General features: G+C 42.8%; 1 protein-coding gene across 2 annotated transcripts in view; it reads left to right on the top strand.

Moving 5' to 3' along the window:
- The window catches only part of ARMH4 (armadillo like helical domain containing 4), a 141,347-nt gene that overhangs the window by 3,436 nt on the left and 112,905 nt on the right, over positions 1-25,006 (top strand). For both annotated transcript variants that reach the window (XM_049770361.1, XM_049770360.1), the window contains exons 2-4: positions 9,030-10,409; positions 13,029-13,280; positions 15,482-15,691. In XM_049770361.1, the coding sequence (XP_049626318.1) occupies positions 9,089-10,409; positions 13,029-13,280; positions 15,482-15,691 (1,783 nt within the window). In that variant the 5' untranslated portion in view covers positions 9,030-9,088. The remainder of the gene's footprint in view (positions 1-9,029; positions 10,410-13,028; positions 13,281-15,481; positions 15,692-25,006) is intronic.

The raw sequence follows: 25,006 nt of genomic DNA, 5'->3' as shown, positions 1-25,006 counted from the left end.
GTATTTTCTTCAACTGCTCTGGTCAAACATCTGGCTGAAATCTTATCTATCATTTCAGCTATTTAATTTGTAGTGAAGGATGAACGCGGCCAAATCTTAACATCAATCTTCCAGGCCAGTAACAATTGTCACGGCAGCACAGTGAATTTTAAATGCAGTACCTTAAAGTTATGTGCCATGATTGGGTTTAAGGGTCTAAATCTTGATAAGCTCAGCTTTAAACAAAAATAGTGTGAGTACAGAGAACTTTAAGGATTTCAAAAAGAAAAGGTGAGGTAAGGACAAATTAAACATTGAGGATTGGGGAAAAACATAAACTAGAGAAAGAAAGACAAAAGAGTTTCCTTTTCTCTCATCAAAGAATTAATAACTGGATTTGTTTGTTTGTTTTTGCATACCTGTTTGTTTGTTAAATATACCTGTGATGCTTGGGGCTTATTCCAGGCTTTATACCCTGGAATCACTCTTGACAGTGCTCAGGGACCTTATGGTGTGCTGGGGTTCAAACCCTTGTTGGCTGCATACAAAACAAACGCTTTACCCTCTGTATTATTCCTCAGACCCCCATTTTGAGATGTATGATGACGATTGGGGGACAAATTGATCTGAAACTCTGAGACTTGTTTCTGTTGAAAAGTTTTACAAAATAAAATACTTTCTGGGGCCGGGCGGTGGCGCTGGAGGTAAGGTGCCTGCCTTGCCTGCGCTAGCCTAGGACGGACCTTGGTTCGATCCCCCGGCGTCCCATATGGTCCCCCAAGAAGCCAGGAGCAACTTCTGAGCGCATAGCCAGGAGTAACCCCTGAGCGTCACAGGGTGTGGCCCAAAAACCAAAAAAAAAAAAAAAAAAAAAAATACTTTCTAAACTAAATTTAGCTAACACAAGAACTTAGAGCTTAACACTATTATGAAAGTTAACCCATGAATAAACCCAAGTTGACTTGGTGCGTGAACAAAACTACAAAACTACAAAACAAAGTGTTGTTTGTTTTGTTTTTGGGCTATACTTGGTAATGCTCAGGGGTTACTCCTGGCTCTACATTCAGGAATTACTCTTGGTGGACTCTGGGGACCCTCTGGAATATTGGGAAATTGAACCTGGGTTGACTGTGTGCAGGACAAGAACCTTACCTGCTGGCTATTGCTCCCCCTGTTTTTGTTGTTATTGTTTTGGGGCCTTATCCAGGTGTTCTTGGGCTTAATCCTGGCTCTACGCTCTGGTATCAATCCTAGCAGTGCTCAGGGGACCATAAAGAGTGCTGGAAATCAAACATGGGTTGGCTGGTGGACTTGGGGAACCCTATGGGATGCTGGGAATTGAACCTAGGCTGGCTGCATGCAAGGCATGGTACTGTCCCGTTAGCCTGGCAGCTGTAAATTTGGAGGTTTATACATGATATAAAGAAGATGGTGTGCTTGAGATGTTTCACCACCTGCAGCCCTCCTGCGTTTTGACTACTCTAAAGGCAGTATTACTGGTCCTTGTATATCACAGATGGAACTCAATTTGCTTTGGAAATGGTAACCTTGTCACTGAAGACAGTATTTCCACTTATGGATTCTTTTGTGTGTCTTCCTTACCTTATGTAGCACCTGAACAATAGACATTTTATTTTATTTTTTGTTTTTTTGGGTCATACCTGGCAATGCTCAGGGGAATCACTATCGGTAGGCTCAGGGGACCATATGGAACAATGGGATTGAATCTAGGCTGGCTGCATGCAAGGCAAGTGCCCTACCTGCTGCACTGTCACTCCAGCCCCCAAACCACAGGCATTTTAGTTCAAAAAATTTTGAGCAGGTGTTTAAAAATGCCTGATTGTTATCAGACAAGGCTTCTGCGGCTGTTTTTTGTAAAATTTATATTTCTTTTCTTTTCTTTTTTTTTTTTTTTCTTTCTGGGCCACACCTGGTGGCGCTCAGGGGTTACTCCTGGCTCTGTGCTCAAAAATCATCCTTGGCAGGCTTGGGAACCATATGGGATGCTGATCGAACCCAGGTGGACTGTGTGCAAGGCAACGCCCTACTGCTGTGCTATTGCTCCAGCCCTAAAATTTGTATTTCATTTGACTTTGTTTTGTTTTTTGTTTTTCGGGCCACACCCGTTTGATGCTCAAGGGTTACTCCTGGCCAAGCGCTCAGAAATTGCCCCTGGCTTGGGGGGGACCATATGGGATGCCGGGGGATCGAACCGCGGTCCTTTCCTTGGCTAGCGCTTGCAAGGCAGACACCTTACCTCTAGCGCCACCTCGCCGGCCCCTCATTTGACTTTGAAGCCTGGCTATACTGAAACTGACAAAGAAACTGCACTGGATTTAAGATTGTCAAAGATTATGCTTGACCTAGCAGCTTATCTGCCCACTGGTGGCAACACTGCAGGCAGGCTATTGTCCAGAGGACTGCTGAGCCATTAGCAAACTTAGAGAGTAAATAACAAACAAAGCGTTGCAGACTTGCTCTGAAAAGGGCACTTTATAAACGATTAGAAGTTAAATCCACTATTAATTAGCAATTTGGCTAGAGTTTATCTGGATTAATTTGTTCTGATGAATATAGTTGGGGAAAAAAAACCCCAAACTATACTCAGCATCCATCAATACAGAGTGAAGGAAAAACTAGGGAATATTATTTTTGTTTGTTAAGTACTTAACTTAAAAAATGTGAGTGAATTTAAGATAAGATACAGCAGGAAAAATAACACAATTCTGATAAACAATGAAACTTCTCCCTTTTCTCAGCAAGCTAAGTATGTGCAAGATAGTCAGTTATTTGTTTGGCTAATATTTACTGAGTGCTTCCTCTGGGTGAAGCACTTGGCCAGGGAAAGGATTCAGGATCGAGGAAGAAAGAAAAAGCCCAAAGACCTTTAAAATAGGATTGCATTAAAATATAATTACATATGGTTACCAAGATCTGTAATATTGGCATCACTTTAACAGTGACCAGTCTCCTTTGTTCCCTAACTTCAAGGGCTAAATTTAAGTGGCTGTCACCAGACTCCTGGGAGGCCCCTTGAGCTATGCTGTGCTTTGAAGCTGGAGAAAGATCTGGAACTTGAAGGCCATCTGCCAATTGGTGTTTCAGACCTGTTCTTCCGTGTAGTTCTAAAGATTCTCTGTTCTGCTGTGTTTAAAGTTCATGTACCATGAATAGTGGGGAAAAGGAGCATATGGCTGAATTCCACAGTCATAGATGAAGGCTTGCGGTTCACCCATCTTTTTTTTTTTTTTTCCTGTCATAATTGGATTTAGAAAGCAGGTGGCCAGCACTTACTAGCAGAAGGGAGTCTTTGAATGCAATGGCAGAAATCCCTCCAGAGTTCTAAATCTCAAGAGCTAGTGAAAATAAAGATTTGAGGGCCTGAGCAATGGTGCAGTGGTAGGGTGTTTGTCTTGCATGTGGCTGATCCAGGACAGACCTGGGTTTGATCCCCGGCATCCCCTATGGTTCCCCAATTCAGGAGCAATTTCTGAGTTGTATAGCCAGGAGTAACCCCTGAGTGTCACTGGGTGTGGCCTAAAAACAAACAAACAAACAACACCCCTAAACAAACAGAAAAATAATATAAAGATTTGAAGGAGAATTTTGTTTTAGAAAGGCAATCAAAGTTCTATTCAATCTTTATTGATTTTCTTTCCTCAATCTGATCTGCTTACAAAATTCTTCTCATAAAAATGTTACGACTGCAGGCCATATAAATAAAATGTGAAGTGGTCTTTCAATTTTGGATGTTACCTTCTTGATGATGAAATGGCAAGGATATGAAATTTCTATTCTTGTTTTATGTTGTATAGGTAACTATGAAAATGCAATCAAGGTGGTAGAAATGAACTCAAAGATTACTCTGGGGCTGGAGAGATAGTACAGCAAATAGGGTGCTTGCCTGGCTTGGGACCAGTCTGAGTTCTATTCACCACATCCCAGATGGTCTTCAGCACAGCCAGGAGTACAGTATTTTTTTGCTTTATAAGACGCACCCAACCATAAGATGCACATAGCTTTTAGATGCTCTCCTCCCTTCCACTCAGGCTTCAGCTCCAGATAGCATTTGCTCCATAAGATTCACTTTTGGGGGAAAAAACTGTGTCTTATGGTAAGAAAAATATGGTAATTTATGATAAAAAGCCAGGAGTACCTTGAATATTGCTGGTGTGAACTCAAAACAAAACTAAAAGATGACCTAGTTTTGTTCAGTGAGAGACTGAGACCATAGCCTAGTTTTATGTAACAAGCCTTAAAAAAATCAAAACTGTGGGCTGGGAATGTGGCTCAGTATAGAGAACCTGCCTTACAGTTCTGAGACCCCTGAGTTTCATCCCAGCACCACAAACTCAACATCAAAACTAGTATTGATGGGCCCGGAGAGATAGCACAGCGGCGTTTGCCTTGCAAGCAGCCAATCCAGGACCAAAGGTGGTTGGTTCGAATCCCGGTGTCCCATAGGGCCCCCCGTGCCTGCCAGGAGCTATTTCTGAGCAGACAGCCAGGAGTAACCCCTGAGCACCACAGGGTGTGGCCCAAAAAAACAAAACAAAACAAAAAAAACAACTAGTATTGAGGAATCCCATTTTGCTTCAGCTCAGATCCTTCTACTTTCTTGCCACTCCTCCTGGCCTGTGTTTTTCAGAGTTTAATCTAGAGGCATGGGCTTATTGTAGATCCAACTCTAAGGACCACACTTTCCATAGGCTGGGGTGTTAGTAAGATTTCACTGAGTGGGAAAAATACTTGTTCAGGAAAAGGCTGTTCTTAAAGAGCACAGAAATGAACTAGCGGTCTGTAGCTTGTGTGTGTGTGTGTGTGTGTGTGTGTGTGTGTGTGTGTGTGTGTGTGTGTGTGTGTTTATATGTTTTGGGGAAGGAAAATATTTTCTTTTTTTTTTTTTTTTTTTTTTGGTCTTTGGGTCACACTGGCAGTGCTCAGAGGTTACTCCTGGCTCTGTGCTCAGAAATAGCCCCTGGCAGGCTCGGGGGAATCAAACTGAGGTCTGTTGGGGTTGGCTGTGTGAAAGGCAAATTCTCTACTGCTATGCTATCGCTCTGGCCTCAGGAAAATATTTTCCTTTTTTTTTTTTTTTAATAAAAACTGTATTTTCTTTTTTAAAAAACAGTTATTGGAATTAAGTAGACAGAGCAAATGCCTTGCATACTCAAGACCCCAAGTTCAATCTCAGGCATGATCTGTTCCCCTTATCCTAGACCTGCTTGGCTGGACCCAACAGCCTCGTGTCACCGAGATGAGCCCCGAAATGTCCATTTGCTGAGCTAAGTATTCCTGGGAATACTCCCAGACTTTTGGATATTGTTGGGGAAGCCTCAACAAACAAATAACTTACAAAATAATACAACTACCTGTGTGAAATTTAATATTTAAATAAGCGATTTCCAGCTCTCGTCATCTATGTGGGAGAAATTTAACATCCTACTTACTATCTCTGAGAATTTTCCTGTTTTGGGGAGGGGGAAATCACATATTTCTCAGTTTCATCTCTGGATTTACTCTTCTGCTACACAAACTAGTTTTGGATCTGCAGTTCCTTTTTTGCACGTGATCTCCTAATGCTGTTTCTTTTTCCAGCATTCTCCCCAAATACTGTACCCTAGATTTCTGTGTGGCAAATGACCCCGACTCTGGTTGGAATAAATATTTTTTTCTGAGTCTGAGGAATGATCAAGTAATTAAATGGGGTGGTTCTGCTCAGGCTCTGGAGAAGGCACAAGGCAAGATGTCAGCTGAGACTGCAGACTTGCCCCTGGCTGAGTGTGCGTCTGAGGTGACTCAGGCACAAGGTCTGCTGGTTGGCAGGAGTCCTCAGCTCCTGATCTGTGAGTCTTCTTGCCTTACGCAGAGAGAAGGAGCCTTTTTCTTTTCTGCCACCTAGATTATGTCCTTGAGTTTTTCTTTGTCTCAGAAATACCCAATCTACTAAAACTTGAATCCATTAAGAGGACACTATGGAATAAAATACACACTTTAAGATTTAAAAAATAGTTTTAGATTGTATGTAAGCACACCGTATTATTTTTGTTTACTGTTTTGGTTTTGATCTATACCTGCTATGCTCAAAAACCATTTCTGGTGGAACTTGGGGAGATGAATTGAGCTGCTGAAGATTGAACAGATTTTGGTTGTATGCAAGGCCAACTTTCTACCCAATGTTTGGTCTTTCTGGCTCAAGCATATTCTTTTTGTTGTTGTTGTTGTTTGTTTTTGGTTTTTGGGTCACACCCAGTGGCACTTAGATATTATTCCTGGCTCTACATTCAGAAATCACTCCTGGAAGGCTCTGGGGACCCTATGGGATGCCAGATATTGAGCCATCATTCATCCTAGGTCATCTTTGTGCAAGGCAAATGCCCTACTGCTGTGCTATCTCTCCGGCCCCCATCAAGCATATTATATTCTTTTTTTTTTTTTTGGTCACACCCGCAGCGCTCAGGGGTTACTCCTGGCACTACACTCAGAAATTGCTCCTGGCAAGCTCGGGGGACCATATAGGATGCCAGGATTCAAACCACTGACCTACTGCATGAAAGGCAACTACCCTACCTCCATGCTATCTTTTCAGCCCACATATTATATTCTTTTTTTTTTGGGGGGGGTCACACCCAGCAGCTCTCAGGGGTTACTCCTGGCTCTATTCTCAGAAATGGCTCCTGGCAGGCTCAGGGGACCATATGGGATGCCGAGATTCAAACCACCATCCTTCTGCATTCAAGGCAAATGCTCTACCTCCATGCTATCTTTCAGCCCATATTATAGTCTTAATTTGGGTGCCTTAATGATGAAGAAAGAAAAAGCTATTACAGGGCCAGTGAGGTGGCACTAAAGGTAAGGTGTCTGCCTTGCAAGCGCTAGCCAAGGAAGGACCGAGGTTTGATCCCCCGGCGTCCCATATGGTCCCCCCAAGCCATGGGCAATTTCTGAGTGTAGTGCCAGGAGTAACCCCTGAGCACTGCGGGTGTGACCAGAAAAAACAAAAACAACAAAAAAACAAAACAAAACAAAAAAAAAAAGAAAAGAAAAAGCCATTACAAGGTAGTTCTTTTAGAATTTTAAGTTTGAGCTATGAGTTTCTAGTAAACCTATAGTATCTGAGAAATTTTCAATGAGGGGTACAGAAAAGGCCTATTTTAAAAAATAGTTAAAAACTCAAACTATTAAATTTGTGGAAAAATGATCAGTTTTGATCTTATTTTTTGTTGTAATAAGAGTAAATAGATTTTTTGTTTTCTTAACAAATAAGCACTTTTTGTTTATTTATTTTGCTATGCCAGGGATTGAACCCAAGTCTTCATATATGTGAGTCCAGTGCTCTGTTGTATTGATGCTATTTCTAAGCTTTAAAAATACAAGCAATCTTAATCTTACAGTCTTGCGTTTTCAGTAAGAATTACTAATTTATGAAACAGAGAAAATATAGGAGTTAGGGCTATGCCTTGCTTGCAGTTTACGCTGGTTTGATTCCTGGTACCTTTCACAGTACCCTTGCCTTGGCCCTGGTATTCTCAGCACTTTTTTTTTTTTTTTGTGTGTGGTTTTTGGGTCACACCCGGCAGTGCTCAGGGGTTACTCCTGGCTCCATGCTCAGAAATTGCTCCTGGCAGGCACGGGGGACCATATGGGACGCTGGGATTTGAACCGATGACCTTCTGCATGAAAGGCAAACACCTTATCTCCATGCTATCTCTCCAGCCCCTCTCTAGTACTTTTTCTTGTTGTTGTTGTTGTTTAGTTTAGAGCCACACCTGGTGGCACTCAGGGGTTACTTCTAGCTCCTCACTCAGAAATTGTTCTTGGCAGGCTCAGGGGACCATATGGGATACGGGGAATTGAACCCAGCCAGGTCAGCTGTGTGCAAGGCAAATGCCCTACCACTCTGCAATCGCTGCAGCTTCTCTCTAGCACATTAGACCCAAGAGGTACTGCATTCTCTAGTGTTCTACTGCAGGTCCCATTGCCAATCCTTGGAAGTAACCCTTGGTCCTTTGGGCACTGCTTAGGAGCAGTACAACTTCCCCCAAAGCGCAATAATTTAAAAACATGGTTTTGTTCTTCTAAAATATTTTTTCCTAAAAATATTTTAATTAACATTAACCTGTTTTACTTTCTATCTTTTAAAATTTGAAACATGATTTTTTTTGAGGCTATTGGTCCTTGGTCCTGAGGTGCTGAGGGATCTGGAATTCTCTCATGCAATGTATGTACACCAACCCTTTGAGCCATCTCTCTGCTCGGATCCATATTTTTATTGTTGCTGTAGAAGAGAAAGTGGTGTGATCATTTTAAGTACAAATTTAAATTGAGAATATACTGACTCTTTTAAGAACTCTTGAATGTAACTGACAGTATTTTATGATGCCATTTTATAACTTTTGAAATACTTATAATATTTTTGAACGTAATATAGGTAAAACATAAAGATTTACCTTACAGAGCCTGAAAATGTTGCTATTTCTGAGTCATTTGACTCCACGATTACTAGAAGAACTGGGGGAAGAATAGTGCAAATATGACTTCAAGTGTAGTTTCTTTCAAGTAGATATTTATAAAGCAATGTACTGTGTTACCTTCTTCTAGAGAGCTTCCAGTCAGATCAGCTGCAGAATTCAGCAGGGAAAAGTGAACTGGGTTAACCGTGTCTCAGAGGTACAAAGAAATAGAACAATTGTCTATATGTATCATCTCTGAGCACGAGGGAAGTGAAGGAGGCTCATGGCCTTACTTCTGGTCTCATTTAAAGGGGCTTATGTGGGGCCAGAGCGATAGCACAGCGGTAAGGCATTTGCCTTGCTTTCTGCCAACCCCGGACGAATCAGGTTTGATTCCTGGCATCCCATTTGGTTCCCCGGGCTTGCCAGGAGTGATTTCTGAGCACAGAGCCAGGAGTAACCCCTGAGCATTGCTGGGTGTGGCCCAAAAACCAATAAATAAACAAACAAGCAAACAAATAAATAAAAAAACTGCTTAAAAATAAAGGGGCTTATCTACAAAACATATGTCAGTGCAATATGTTTTTTTCCCTGCAGGAATCCATCACTGGACTTGTCACCACTGCCCATTTCTGTGTGTGCATTTCTCTTCCACTATGAACAGACTTCATGGGTCGCACTTTTGCCTGACTTTCTGTAGTCTTCTCCTTCTCCACATAGTCACACCATGTCTGGCTTTCCCCAAGATAGCACAAAAAGACCTAGCACGTGGCCGCGCAGAAGAAAGACAACCAGAGAGTGTGATCACAGCTGAGCCCCAAAATAACTCCGCGGCTTCACAGGACTCTCCTGAACCGGTGGTCTCTGAGTATCCAAAGATAGTACAGGCTGGACCATCTGCAGCACCATCCCCAAAAGTATTGCCTATTGGAACTGGGCCTCAGCAGCCAAGTAGGCCCAGGGTTTACACCGTGACTGAACCAGGGGTCCCAGCAGACGTGTTTGCTCCCAGCCAGCCAGTGAGAACATCTGAAAGCAAACTCTCCAAGGCCCTGTTAACTAGTCCGACCACTGCGGCTGCTTCTTTGAATGTCGATAAGAAGGAGGGACCCTTCAGGGATGCCAACATTCAATCTGTTGACACAGGGACCACAGAAACAGCACCAGGTTCTCAGGAGTATGTGGATTTTGGGTCATTTACAACTGAAAGTCAGGAAGGAATTAGTCTGGGACCTTCACCGGATTCCTATGTGACTACTAAGCAAATGATAACCGTGAAGCTGCAGACTGAGGAATCAGAAGCAGACACGGGCAGTAGGCCAGCTTTTCCCCAGGCTGAGCCCACGAAAGGCGTGGAACCTGGACACCTCATGCTGGGCATGGAGACAGCATCACAGATGACATCTGATGATACCCAGTCTCCTGCCTCCAAACTCGGGCCTGCCACCTCTGAGTATGCCCTGAGTTTTGAGCTAGAAACTGACAGCCTGCTGGGAACCCCAGAAGTCACCCTGAGTGTCAGCACAGCTACTGCAGCTGCTTCTCTCCTAAGTGACGAGTGGGACGACACCAAATTAGAGAGCGCCAGCCAAATAGAGATGCCCAAACTGGGAGACGATGCAGAGACCCAGGTGGGATTGGAGACTTCTCAGATAGCACAAGTGGCGAATGATGGCGTGGCAGGGGGTGAGCCCCTGACAGAGGCAGACGAGGTGTCTCTGGGGCAGCCTGAAGGGAAAACACAAACTGGGTCAGTGATCCCTGGGGAGGAGGGATCGCTTCCCTTCATCGATCAGAGCTCCTTCACTCCCACGAGTTTTATGGAAGATATGAATGTTTCTTCTGCAAATTGGTTTCAAAATACTGGAGACTTCGGGGACTCCACCAAGGAAGGTGATGCCGTGTTTTTTTCAGAGACGGTTTCCATCTCAGACTATACATCTGAGGCATATCAACCATTGGGAAATATAGTTCATGGTAAGTGAAAGAAAGAGAGAGGAAAAAAAGAGAAACTTGATTTTATATTTTCGTAAAATGTTAATTTAGAATGAAATTATTTCAGGTTTTTTTTTGTTTGTTTGTTTGTCTTTGTTTTTGGGTCAAACTCAAAAAGCAGCGCTCAGGGGTTACGCCTGGTTGTGCACTCAGAAATCGCTCCTGGCAGGCTCAGGGGACCATATGGGATGCCAAGAATCAAACCCAGGTCCATCCCAGGTTGGCTGTGTGCAAGTCAAGTGCCTTGCTACTGTGCTATTGCTCCAGGCCCTTAATTCAGTTTTAATGAAGACTAAAAGCAAATAAATGAAATAGTTTATTTAAAGATGAGTCCAAATATAACTTCTGCATGGAAGCTGCTGGTAGTTCATTGGGAATGGTTTTAATTCCTACCCCCTCCAATACTGGCAATGTTTACAGTTATTTTGGGCTGTCCCAACAGAACAGTGTTTCTGAGATTTGGGGCAAGGAGGAAAGCAATGCTGCCAGACAGTCTCTAGTGGACAGGATAGCTCCCAAAACGGAGATTTATGTGAGGCAAAATGCCAGTAGTTCTAATGTTGAGAAATCCTATTATAGATTAAGGTTTTTCAAACGCTTTTTTTTTTTTTTTTTTGGTTTTTTATTTTGGGCCACACCCGGCGGTGCTCAGAGGTTACTCCTGGCTGTCTGCTCAGAAACAGCTCCTGGCAGGCACGGGGGGCCCTATGGGACACCGGGATTCAAACCAACCACCTTTGGTCCTGAATCGGCTGCTTGCAAGGCAAACGCCGCTGTGCTATCTCTCCGGGCCCAAGTTTTTCAAACTCTTTTTAAAAATGTACAAACTTACTGGAAAATGTGAAGTAATTAGAAATACATTAATTTTTTGGGTGGGATTTGGGCCATATTTGGTAATGCTCATGGGTTACTCCTGTGCTCAGGGATCACTCTTGGTGGTGTTTGGGGGAACATATGTGCTACCTGAAATTCAATTAGGGTTGACTGCCTGAAAGATGTGTTTTAACCCCTATTCTGTCCGTTGAAGCCCCAAGAACTAACTATATGTTTAAATAGATTATACAGGATACTTATTTGTATATTGTGACAATACCATACCCCTGGCATTTCTTAGCACAAATTGTAGATAAATATTTATCTCATCTATTAATCATATGTAATTACATTTTGGGGGGGGTCACACCCGGCAGTGCTCAGGGGTTACTCCTGGCTCTATGCTCAGAAAATCGCCCCTAGCAGGCATGAGGGACCATATGGGATGCAGGGATTCGAACCACCGTCCTTTTTCATGAAAGGAAAACGCCTTACCTCTATGCTATTTCTCTCCCCACCCCCCGGTAATTACATTTTTTAACTGAATCACTATGAGATAAGTTACAAACTTGTTTACGATTGAGTTTTAGTCCTACAATATTCCTATACCCACCCCTTTACCAGTGTGCACTTCCTACCACTAATGTCTCCGGTTTCCCTCCAGCTCCCCACTCCAGCCTTCCTCTGTGGGAGACACTTTCCTTCTGCCTCTGTTTCTCTCTCTGCTGTCTTTATCTTGGTCTCTCTCTTCTTCTCTTTCTCTCAAACCATGTGAGAATTTTGATTTTTTTCTTGAAAAATTACATCTAGAAATAAAAGGGGGGAAGTCAGTGCAGGCAATTCAACAGCTGGCTTGATTCTACTTTCTACGTCCTTTGGACCTTTCCATCAGTGGATGTCATGCGTTGACAGGCCTTGTTCGTTGCTTGGGACAACTTTTTTATTTTGTGTACTTGGTCACAAAAAACAGCTTGAGGAATGAGAGATGATCAGCTGCACATGCTTATTCCAAGCTGTTTTAGAATAAGATGCACCGCGTGACTTCAACTTAGTAACTCGGTTAATGGAGAGTATCCAACTGGTGATATCTTTTGTAAGATCTTATTGGAATCAAATCAAAATGATAAAAGAAGAATGAATTTTTCATGCCTAATTCTTTTTGGGGGAAGGGTGGAATATACTGAACTTTAGTACCTGCCTCCCACTAGCACATGTGGGAATATAAAAACGAGATCGTAGGGGCCAGAGAGATAGCATGTAGACAGGTGTTTGCCTTGCATGCAGAAGGCATGGTTCGAATCCCAGCATCCCATATGTTCCCCCGAGCCTGCCAGGGGTGATTTCTGAGCATAGAGCCATGAGTAACCCCTGAGTGCTGCCGGGTGCGACCTAAAAACCAAAAAAAAAAAAAAAATAAGATTGTGTCACATGTAATTATAGAAATTCAGTAAACATTGGTTTTTAGAATTATTATGGCTTTACTTTAAAACAGTAACTTCCCTTTCCCTTGCAGAAATGTGAATGTGATAGTTAAGATAAACAAATACATTTGAGGGTTTTATTTTATTTGTTTGTTTTTTGGACACACTTGGTTCAGGGCTTATTCCTGGTTCAACACTTAGGAATTACTCCTGGTATCCTTGGGGGACCATATGGGATACCGGGGATCAAACCAGGGTCGGTCAAGTGCAACGCAAGTGCCTAACTTGCGGTTACTATTTTTCCATTCTCAGCTTATCGTGTCTTTTATAAAGTGGACTGTTTTAAAACGTTGTTTTCCCTTTCAAGACACTGTCACTGAAGAGGTAACAGCTGTTCAAGAAGAAGCTGCTTCATCATCAGTGACAGAAGAACAGCAGGTTTCTACCCGGGAGGCTGCAGAAGAGAACGACAAGGAGATGGAGGAAGGCCAGAAGTCCGTCCCGCTCATGTCTGCCGTCCCTGGGGCTACTCAGCTCTCCAGCCAAGGGGAGCCTCTGACTGCAACAGTCTCACCGACAACCATCTCTCCATCTTACCAAGTCACTCTTGCCATGGAAGGTCTGAAAGGGAGGGAACTGGGTGCAGGGCTGCGGGATGATTTTGTCAGTGGGTTGATAAGAAGCAAAGCAAGTTAAACAGAGATCTCTGGTATCAGGTCCCTACAAGGGGTTCACTTGAAGAGTTTATAGGAAAGGTAGCTAAAATTTCTTTGGCGAGAGTGGCACCACCCAAAAGGATCACGATGCAGCTCCCAAGAAAAATCTCTTGGAAACGTATCTCTGGGGCCCCTTCTAACAATATTCCTGCGGCAATCTGGCTGAGAGGAGCCAGCGGGATGAAGGGAAAAGATGAAGGATCTAGGGTTGAATCCTTTGGATTTGGAGCCTTCTAATCTTGATCTTCATTAGAACTGTCTTTGAATGGGTTTCTAAAAGTCAAAGCATTGACTTCATCTTAAATAATTCCTGCCTTGGATATGTCAAAGATTTGAAATAATGTATATGATGTAATTTATATACATTATGATTTTAAATGCTTTGAGAGTAATTTTGGGGGCTACATTGAGCTGTGCTCAGGGCTTACGCCTGACTCTGCTCAGGCATCGCTTCTGGTGGTGCTTGGGGGACAGTATGCAGTGACAGGGTTTAATCTAGGGTTGGTTACATGCAAGGCAAGTCCTTCAACCCGTTTACTATCTCTCTAGATGTCTGTCTTTACTTTTGGGGCCACACCTGTTGGTGCTCAGGGGTTATTCCTGGCTCTTTGCTCAGGAGTTGACTCTTGGCAACGTTCCGGAAACCATATGTGGTATTAGACATTTTAATAGGGTTGGTAGGATGCAGGCACGGCACCTTACCTTTTCTGCTATCTCCGATACATCTTGCAGCTTTTGATCCCAGATTTATTAGCTATATTGACAAAAAACATTATGTCAGTAATATGAGATGTATGTGCATGCATGAAATATTTGTATATTTCAAAATGATTACCACTAGTATTAGCTCCCATGTCCATCCTAGTCACGTCTGATTTCTTTTTCTGTGGTGGCAACATTTCACATCTATTCTAAGAAGCTTCCAAGAAAATCATATAGTTTTATTAGCTATAATCACCACATACATTAGATTTATATATATATATATATTTTTTTTAATTTTTTTTGTGCCACACCTGGCAGTGCTCAGGGGTTACTCCTGACTTTGTGCTAAGAAGTTGCCCTGGCTGTCTCGGAGGACCCATATGGGATGCTGGGAATTGAACCCGAGTCCATCCTGAGTCGGCTGCGTGCAAGGCAAAAACCCTACTGCTGTGCTATCTCTCTGGCCCCAGATTGCTATATATTATTTATTTATCACATGACTAGAACTGCATATCCTCTGATTATTATTTCTCCACTTCCCTCATTCTTATGAACTACCATTGTTTTTATTTTTTTGAGTTTGGCCTTTTAAGATCTCATGTATAATCTCATATATAAGTGAGATCATCAATTTGTCTTTCTTTGTTTATTTTATTTAGCATAAGGCCCTTGTGTGAGATCTCAGGTTCAATTCCCAGCACCACATGATGCTCAGATACCACCAGGGCGCCCTTGTGGCCCTTAGAGCTGCCAGACCCAAGCAGCATTGCATTGCTGGCCTGGGTTCCAAATACCAGGCCTACCCTGCTATGTTTCCAGGAGTGTCCCCAAACTCTCACCTATGATTGAGGAAGCCCCTCTAAAGACAGAGTTCTGGTTCTTTGGTTTTGGGGAACACATAGAGGTGTTAGGAGTTACTTCTGTCCCTCTGCTCAGGAATCTTTCCTGTCTGGACAGCCAACTCTACCACATATGGTTCCTAGAGCACTGCCAAGAGTCAACTCCTGAGCACCAACAGGTGTGGCCCCCAAAGTAAAAACAGAGGACCAGAGAGATAGCAAGGGGTTAAAGTATCTTCCTTGCACGTAACCAATCCTAATCCTCAGGGGACTATATGGATCTTATATAGGGTGCCAGGGATTAGTCATATCAAGGTGTCATACCTGCTGTGCTGTATCTCCAGTCCCTGTTAGAAGAAAGGAATATTTTCCTGGAAGATAATATATTTTCTTTGGGTATCTAGAATGATGTGGGTGGGAGATGGAGGGGTGTCTAGATACCAGGTTAACACAAATAAGGTGTTTCATAAACTATTTTTTGCTTAAAAAAGAAAGAACTGCAGTGCACGCTTCCCACAGTGCTCCTCTTTGATTCAAGCCCTGTCTTGTGTGTCTGGCAGACCTAATGGACACAGTCACCACGCCAATCACACCATTCACACCAGTTCTGGACTCCCCAGGGACACCCTCTGGGTTCACAGAGGAGACACCCAGCATTTTCCCAGCCCTTCTCGATGCTGAGGCCTCTTCGGAGAGAAGAACCACGTATCCGTCTGTCCACCATGTCAACACGGCTGCCTCCTATGGGCTGGACCAACTTGGATCTGAAGGTATCTGTGAAGGGATCTTTTTCCAACGTTGAAATATATTTGTTTGTTTGTTTGTTTGTTTTCTTTTTGGGTCACACCCAGCAGTGTTCAGGGTTTTACTCCTGACTCTGCACTCAGAAATAGCTCCTGGCAGGCTCAGGGAACCATATAGGATGCTGGGAATAGAACGAGGGTCAGTCCTGTGTTGGTCGAGTGCAAGGCAAACGCCCTACTACTGTGCTATCGCTGCAGCCCACCTTTTTTTTTCTTTTTAGTATGTATTGCGTGAGTCACTGAGCATATGGTGTCTGAGTGAAGATCAAGAACTAGTATATTCAGTCTTGGGGCTCAGTATTCTTTGAGTCAAATCTGGTTTGCCATCTGTTTTTGTGTGACCTGTAAGCTGAGAGTGGTTTCTACTGTTTTTAACTACTTGAAAAAAATATAAAAAGAGAAGCACTATTGTATGACATTTAAAAGTGATATAAAACTAAAAATTTGGTGTTCTCGAATAAAGTTGAATTAGAATATAGCCACAGATACTTGTTAATATGTCGTTCATGGCAATTTAGTGCCACAAACAGAGTTGAGTGAATGTGTCATAAATTTAGTAATCATGAGGCTTACAATTCTGGTATTATGACTCCTGATTGGAAAAAAAAACAACTTGCTGAGACCTGGTTTGGATCAGAGATTCTCAGCTACATGACAATCACTTGCAAATCTTATTATTATTTTTTTAATATATTTTTTATTTAAACACCTTGGCTACAAACATGTTTGTGGTTGGAAAAAAAACCCGTTGGGGCCAGAGAGATAGCATGGAGGTAGGGCATTTGCCTTGCATTCAGAAGGTGCGATGGTTCGAATCCCAGCATCCCATATGGTCCCTCGAGCCTGCCAGGAGTGATTTCTTTTTTGTTTGTTTGTTTTTGGGCCACACCCGGCAGTGCTCAGGGGATTACTCCTGGCTATCTGCTCAGAAATAGCTCCTGGCAGGCACTGGGGACCAATTGGGATGCTGGGATTCGAACCAACCATCTTAGGTCCTGGATCCGCTGCTTGCAAAGCAAACACCGCTGTGTATCTCTCCGGCGCCCAGGAGTGATTTCTGAGAGTAGAGCCAGGAGTAACCCCTGAGTGCTGCCGGGTGTGACCCCCCCCCAAAAAAAAAAAAACCCTCATACCCAAGACCTTTCAGTTGGGTCTGACATTGATATTTTTCTTTTTTTCTGATTTTTGGGGCCATACCCTGCTGTACTCAAGACTTACTCCTGCCTCTATAATCACGAATCACTCCTGGAGATGCCCTGGAAGTATATGGGGTGCCAGGATCGAATTTGGGTCACTACATGGAAGGCAAGTGTTTTTGCCTTTTGTCTTATCTCTCTAGCCCCTGGCATCAACATTTTTAAAAACACTTTTTTATTTTATTTTAATTAATTAATTTATTATTATTTTTTGGTTTTGGGGTCACATCTGGCAGCGCTTAAGGGTTTCTCCTTGCTCTATGCTCAGAAATCGCTCTTGGCAGGCTTGAGGGATCACATGGGATGCTGGGATTCAAGCCACCATACTTCTGTATGCAAGGCAAATGCCCTATCATGCTATCTCTCCGGCCCCTAAACAACACTTTAAACCACTCAACAAGAAGGCTGGATTGAGAAAACTTATTTAAATAGAAAAGTTGGAGAAATAGCACAGTGGTAGGGCTTTTGCCTTGCACCAGATTTCTTGCATGGACGTTGGTGTTTATTTTTGCTTGGTTTTGTTTTGTTTTTGTGTCTCAGAGTCTATTACCAGTATGGTGTGCAGGGGGCCATTTTGTGTAGAGCTAGAACCTGGGCCTTCTGCACACAAAAAGCAGAGTCTCAACCCATCGAGCAATCTCCCTAGGTCTTGGATGAACGTTTTCACATGAGTTCCATGTTCTTAACACTGTTCTGCTCATTATGCTGGGTCCTTCACTCTTAGTAATGCTGCCGGGCTAGGATCATTCAACCATTAGGCAGGCAGTCTTCTCATTTATGAAGACAGAAATTCCTGCCAAATTGTACTTTCCAAGTCACTGATTTTGAGCATGAAAAAGTGACACATCTGCAAAAAAGATGTGAGGCACAGCTGTGCAACTGGAACCCAGAAGACTGAAAATACATGGAAAGGTCATCAAATTAATCAGCATTTTGGCAGGTGAATAGCTCCTGACTGGGGGTGCAAATGTTCAGAGGTTCGTAGAGCGTTTTCTTTGTTCATTTCTTTTTATGGTCTGGTTGCTTAAAGAAATCCAGATGACAGGAAAGCTTTGAGAGGGAAAATGAGTTAATTGTTTGATGTAGTTACAATAGAGATGCGCTATTATTTTGTATTTTGCTTACTGTAATCCAGGAAAGGGGGTTCATCCAAGTTTTCTGCAGACTCATTGCAATTTTTGAGGCTATTGCTGATAGTTTTATGACAGAGAAATGTGACCATGTGGAAAATGCTATTGTGGGATTTAGGTTTAAGGGGCTGAAGAGATAGCACAGCGGTAGGGTATTTGCCTTGCATGAAGCCAACTCAGGAGTGACCCAGTTCAATTTCTGGCATCCCATATGGTCCCCCACCCTGCCAGGGGCGATTTCTGAGTGCAGAGCAAGAGCCCCTGAGCATCACTAGCTGGGACTCAAAAACCAATCAATCTATTAAGTTTTTTAAAAACATGAATAAGTCGTGACCTTTCGGCCTTCTAGCTCGGGAAGGATCTTCTTCCTTCCTGGGAGCTGGGAGGTTCTGCCAGCTGCCAGTTTGGCGGCCCTCTGCCATGCCAAAGGCCTCTTTATCTAGGCCTAGGAAGGGGTGCGGGACTTGGGTCACCCCAGCACCCCTCTACCTCCTTCCTCCGGAACTCCAGGGCTTTTCCTGGCCACATGGCTGGGCAAGCCAGCGAGGTGGGAATAGCAGCACAATAGGTTCTAGCTTTAGGACTTATCAGGAAAGTTTTCTTATTAAACCTGTCCATTGTGAAACTGCGTGGGAGCTAGCACCCCCAAGCAGAACATATTGACAAATATTTGGATAACATGTGTTTCATCTGCTTGTCATAATCTGAAAGTTGTCCAGGAGCTTGTTTTATTCCTTTACTCCCTCACTCCCATCTCTTGTTACCCCATATTTAACCATTTTTCTGTATGAAGGATTTTTGCTTTGGCCAAGGTGGATTACATATCGTTCACAGTAATTTTTTGGGTGGGGTCTGAAGCTTCAGCAGGCAACACGTCGTGGCAAGGTTCCATGCTGTAGGCTTTTTTGCCAAGATAAGGTGAAGATGCAGTCTCGGCTGCCCCCCACAGCCTTCTCTCTCCTTCCTCCCCGTCCCCAGGGTTATTCCTAGACACCTGTTCAGGGTCCCAGCAAGTGGGTTCTAGCGAGGTGCAATTTAAAAGAGACCCCAGGCTTCCTTGTCCCTGCAAGGGGCTGGGAGGGGACTGGTGAACTTTCAACTTCCAGAAATTAGGAAGCAAACGCCTCTCGGGGAGTCGGAAGCTTCAGCAGGCAACAAGGGGAGGACACGGCTCCATGTGCTCTTCGTTTGTCCAAATCACAGACCAAAGTGGTGTCTGGGAAACAACACCCTCCCTCTTGACTATTTTTAAAACATAAAAGGAACATGTGTATCTCCTTTGTATATCTCATATGTATTCCCTTAACATCTATAACTCTTTTCGAACATCCTCATATAGTGACAATTTTGCCAACTGGCTTTTTTTTTGTTTGATTTTCCCCCTTTGAGATCTGTTTTGTAAGCAATATTGGTAGAAGGGTATCTCTGTATAGATTGCATGTTTGAACCAAGTTATGGGGAATGTTGGACTTTATTCGTTGGCTCCCAGATGCTCCAACAATATCTTATGGCATTGCTTCTCTTTTGCATAGGCACATTAAAATGGGAAAATAATACATATGCAAACAAGTTCTTATCTAATAGAGATGGGAACACAAATTTGGTAATGTAATTAGGCCTTTTACCCTGAACATTGGCATAATGATTTGGCTTAGGCCTCAGAAGAAAGGGCATCGCCCACACATACCTGAACAATGGATACCATCTATGGAAACAACCACAAATGTCTATAACATTACCAGGATCCAAGCCTCTACCAGGGAAGACCTACCACTGCTTTGGCAGTGACTTACTCCAAAGAGTGCTCCCAACACCCAGACGACTCAGCAATAGTCTGCATGCAGGGCAGATTGCTCCGCATTGAATGGTATGCTGAAACTAGAGGATGCTCCACATCAGCCTGACATCGATGAAAGAAATGCACAGAATCCAGAGTCGTTAAATATAATAATCTGATACCAACAACAGCTAAAGTGTGAAAAAGTTTCACCAGGGCCTTGAGAATGACTGGAGTTGGATAGACTGGTATGCCTGGAACCCGGAGTCTTTCTTATGCCAATAAACTTCTGGGGTGAGGCCTTTTTGTAATCAGGTCAAGGATTTTTTTTTCCATTTTCCCCATTTTTCTGGACCTATACAAACAACGGCGATTGCCACTATCACACCTTTACTGTATTTTTTTTTACTCTTATCCTTTAAGGAAAAAAAGATACAACTTACTGAACTTAAAAACAAGTAACTAGTAGAATGCCTGTCTTGAATACAGGCAGAAGATGGGAAGGGGGGTAGGGGTAATGTTACACTGGTGAAAGGGGGTGTTCTTGTTATGACTGTAACCCAACTATGATCATGTTACTTAAATAAAAAATATATTTCAAAAAAATGAATAAGTCAAAAGGAGCCAAGAGGTTAACATAGACCCTAGGGAGCTAGAAAGATAGTACAGCAGACAAGGAAGGTGACCTAGGTCCAATCCCTAATATCATATAGTATTTCTTGAGCGCCTCCAGAAGTTATTCCTGAGCGTAGAGCCACAAATAAGCAAGCCCTGAGCACCTCTGGGTGTCACCTAAATCTCCCCACCCCTAAAACAGATAAACCACCTGATTTTGAGTTCCCTGTCATACGAGCTGGCTATGCCTTGATGCCATCTAAGAAGAACAGGTGTCCTCAAATTAGCCTGATTTAGAGATGATAGCTTTTCCCGGCAGAACTTACTAAATCAGAGAAAAATATAATTGTGAATAATATATACTTGTGAAACTGCCAACATTTTCTAAGTTTAGTAGATAATGACAGTTATATTGAAATATTTGAGAATCTTTCTGACTTGCGTAAAATATCTTAAGAGTTTTAATTTTTCTGCCTATACAATTCAATGCTAGTTATTTGGGAGTAATCTTTTGTTAGGTTTTGATATGAATTTGATCCTTGTCAAGGAAAGGATATTGGTGGTTTAAAAAGACTTTTCTAGGGGCCGGAGAGATAGCACAGTGGGAGGGCATTTTCCTTGCTCACAACCGACCAGACATGGACTCGGATTCAATCCTCAGCATCCCATATAGTCCCCCCTAGCTTGCCTGGAGAGATTTCTGAGCACAGATACAGGAGTCACCCCAGAGCACGACCCCTGGGTATGGCCCAAAAACCAAAAATAAAAACAAAACACCAGAAACTTTTCTCTTTTTTTTTTGGTTTTTGGGTCCCACCCAGCAGCGTTCAGGGGTTACTCCTGGCTCTACCCTCAGAAATCGCTCCTGGCAGGCTCAGGGAACTATAGGGGATGCTGGGATTTGAACCACCGACCTTCTGCATGCAAGGCAAACACCCTACCTCCATACTATCTCTCCGGCCCACACAAATCTTTTCTATCGCTTGTAGGTATAAGACAAAACTTTGAATAGATATACTTTTCATAAATACTGGGGTGTGTCATTTATATTTAAATATTACTATATGTTACCAGCCTCATAATTAGATTTATCTGGTTTATCTAATAGTCTGAGAGCTGAAATAAGTATATTTTTAAGGTGATAAACTCATTTAAGTCATGGATATATTTGCATATAAAAAGGTCTTCATTTTCCCACTTTGACGAGGAATTTAACTGCCAGTTAGGGCTTTGGGCGAAGCTGTTTTGGGGAGTGGTGGTGTTGGGTCTTGCACACGGGACCTCACCCTTGCAAGTCAAGTGTTGTATCATTCAGTCATAGCTCCGATCCAAAGCATTTGAATTCTACTTTAGGATCATTCTACTCTCAAAGGGTGAGGAATTAAGGACTACTGGTTCCCTTATATCAATTTATTGATCTTACAAGTTTTTTCTTGTTTTTGAAAAAACACCCCAGTGGTGACAGGGCTTCCTCCTGGTTCTGCATTCAGAGATCACTCATGGAAGGCTTTGTGGACCACATGGAGTTCCAGGAGCCAAACCTGGGTTGGCCTTGTGTAAGGCAAAAGCCCTGTCCACTGTATCATAGCTCTGGTTAGTTATTTTAACCTCAATTATGTGTTTAATCTCAGTTGACATAATTCTTTTGTTTAGCAAGAATGCTTATTTACTTCTAGGACTGTTTTTTGTTTTGTTTTTGGGCCACACCCAGTGGCACTCAGGGGTTACTCCTGGCTCTGTGCTCAGAAATCACTACTGGAAAGCTCTGGGGGAACATATGGGATGCCCAGGATTGAACCCTGGTCCACTACGTACAAGGCAAATACCGTCCTCTCTGTGCTACTGCTCCAGCCCTTCTATTACTGTTTTCAATGAAACAACTTTATGTCATTTTAGTATTTTCCTTGCAAACAGGGAGCATTTCTCCAGAGAACGGATTATTTTTTATCAAAGGGGTATGGACAAGAGACTAATTTTTATTAGATACTGGTCATCTAAGGAGAGAAGACTGTGGGGGGAATTCCTAAATATTTATCACTTAAGGGACAAGCCTAACTCTTGCATCTACAATTTTTGGCATGCTCTTTACCTCCACATCATCAGATAAATTCTGTGACCCAGTGGCTGGGGTGACAGATATGTTTCTTCTGGCTGACATAGTGATGTATTACAAAGTGAGTTGGTATAAAGCAGCAGGGTTTTTTTTTCCCTGTTCCCTGGGGAGCCCAGAAGCCTGCGATCAGTGATTATTCTGGCCATGCTTCCTCAGAAGCCTCTATGGCAGGTTTGTCCCTTGTCTTGCCTGCTTCTAGGAGCACAAATGGCCCTTCATTTGTGACTGCTTCAGCCAGCCATTCCTCCAGCTTGACACAACTATTGTCTGTCTTTGTGTCTTTTCCCTCCAAATTTTCTGCTCTTACAAAGAAACCAACCCTTGATTTTGGGCCCACCTCAATACCTCATCTTACCTTGATGACATTTGTCAACACCCTGTCTCTAAACAAGGTCCCATTTGCCAGTAACAATGGATAAGAGATCCAAGATGTTATTTTTTTTAAACTTTATTTATTTATTGGTTGGTTTGGGGGCCACATCCAGCGTTGCTCAGGGGCTGCTCCTGGTTTCTGCACTCTGAAATCATCCGTGGAAGACTGGGGGACCTTATGGGATGCCGGGAATCAAATCAGGTCCCTCCTGGGTCAGCCACATGCAAGGCAAACGCCCTACAGCTGTGCTATCTCTCCAGCCCCACGATTAGAGATCCAAGATGTTTAAGGGGACAGTTTAGCACTGGATAGAGATCCGCTTGCCAGCTGTCTTTGAAGGCACACTTGCTCTGTCGCACACCTGACAGCTGCGAGTTGGGTGGATAGGTAAGTTTGGGGTGCTTTTTATTTCTCAGCTACCAATGGGAATCTGCTTCAAGTGTCTTACACCTGTTGTGTCTTTCAGCAGGTCTTTTAAACATGTTAATGAAAATGCAGTGTGAAATGTGAAGAGAGAGTGGTTTACGCGTCATCTTGCCTAATATAGTTTACTTGGCGTTTTTGTTTCATTTTTGTGTTTTGAGCTCTCCAACAGTGCTCAGGAGTTATTCTTGGCTCTGCACTCAGGAATCATTTATGGGAGGCTCTAGGTACCATCTGAGATGCTGGGGATTGAACGCAGATTGGCTGTGTGCAAGGCAAGTGAATACTTACTCACTTTACTGTTGCTCCAGCCCAGTTTGTTTGTTTTTAAAACAGATTAAAAAACAATTTAGTTTTTGGGTCTGTTGTTAACTCCTGGTTCTGTACTTATGGTGGGCTCTGGGATGCCAGGGATCTAACCCTGGTTGGTTAGCTCTAACTCAACTCATCAGATAGAAATTTTAGGGAAAAGTAATGTTTGAAAGCTGTGACTTTATCCGAATGATTGTCTGAATGGGCAGGGTAGGACTTTTCTTGCTGATTCTGAAATTGTTTTGTCTCTTTCATTAATCTATCAGAAGTGAGTTGGTAAATGCATTTGTAAAGTGGTATTATGGCCCAGTTTCAGACATTTTTCCTTAATAGTTCCCTTGAGGATGTTTTAGAGTTTATGTAATTTTTATGAGATAAATGTTTGCTTTTCATCTGCACTTTAATTTATTAAGTAATTTTTTTTTCAGTTTGCACATTTTTCAGAGAGTATTTTTGCAAGTTTTGTGTAACCTTTCAACACAGAATGCATCTGGAATGAGTAATTTGGTAAGATTATTTAGAATTTCATGACTAGACAGTATCTATGAAACGAAGTTTCTACAGCTGCACTGTAGAGTATAATACGAATAACCAGGCAGTGTGGCAGACTTGAACTGTCACTGCTGCTTGAGATATTGTGGATGAGATTTAGGACATTCATCCTGATTATGTTTAGAATGGGGACAAGTTTTGGCCTTTGCTCTTGGGAATGCTCTGGATTTCATTTTTTTAATTTTGATCATATTGGCTTACATATCTTTCACAGTAGTATTTTAGGTATATTAACATTGAATCAGGGGAATACCCCTCACCAAATTTGTCCTCCCCCCATCCCTGTTCCCTTCCTGCAACCCATATCCCCCACCATCACCCCCCGGGCTGCTAGAGTAGGTGGCCCCTCTTTGTCTAGCTTACTATTAGTGATCATATATCTGTTTGGTCCTGGTGCCCTCCCTTGTTTCTCCCTCTATTTGAGAGGCAGATCTAGATAATTCGAGTTATGTGGTTTTGTTTGAAGGAAAGAAAATCAATAGAATGGGGTAGAAAAAAATAAAAAATAAAAGAAAAATCAAATAGGCTGAAAATGGCCAGATATCCAGTGAACACTATAGCAATAAGGACAAGCACCACACAATAGTCTCAGTCCTGAAATCAACTCTGGATTTCATTTTATCCTAGTAACAGAACCACCGAAATAGTATACAATGGAGAAGATGCAGAAAATATTTCTTTTTTTTGGAGTTTTAGGCCACACCTGATGACACTCAGGGGTTACTCCTGGCTGGGGGACCATGTGGGACGCTGGGGATCAAACCGTGGTTTGTCCTAGGTCAGTGTGTGCA

This window comes from Suncus etruscus, chromosome 3 (assembly GCF_024139225.1).
Source record: "Suncus etruscus isolate mSunEtr1 chromosome 3, mSunEtr1.pri.cur, whole genome shotgun sequence".
Taxonomy (NCBI): Eukaryota; Metazoa; Chordata; class Mammalia; order Eulipotyphla; family Soricidae; genus Suncus; species Suncus etruscus.
The sequence above is the reverse complement of the archived record's forward strand: the minus strand, read 5'-3'. Positions and strand labels throughout refer to the sequence as shown.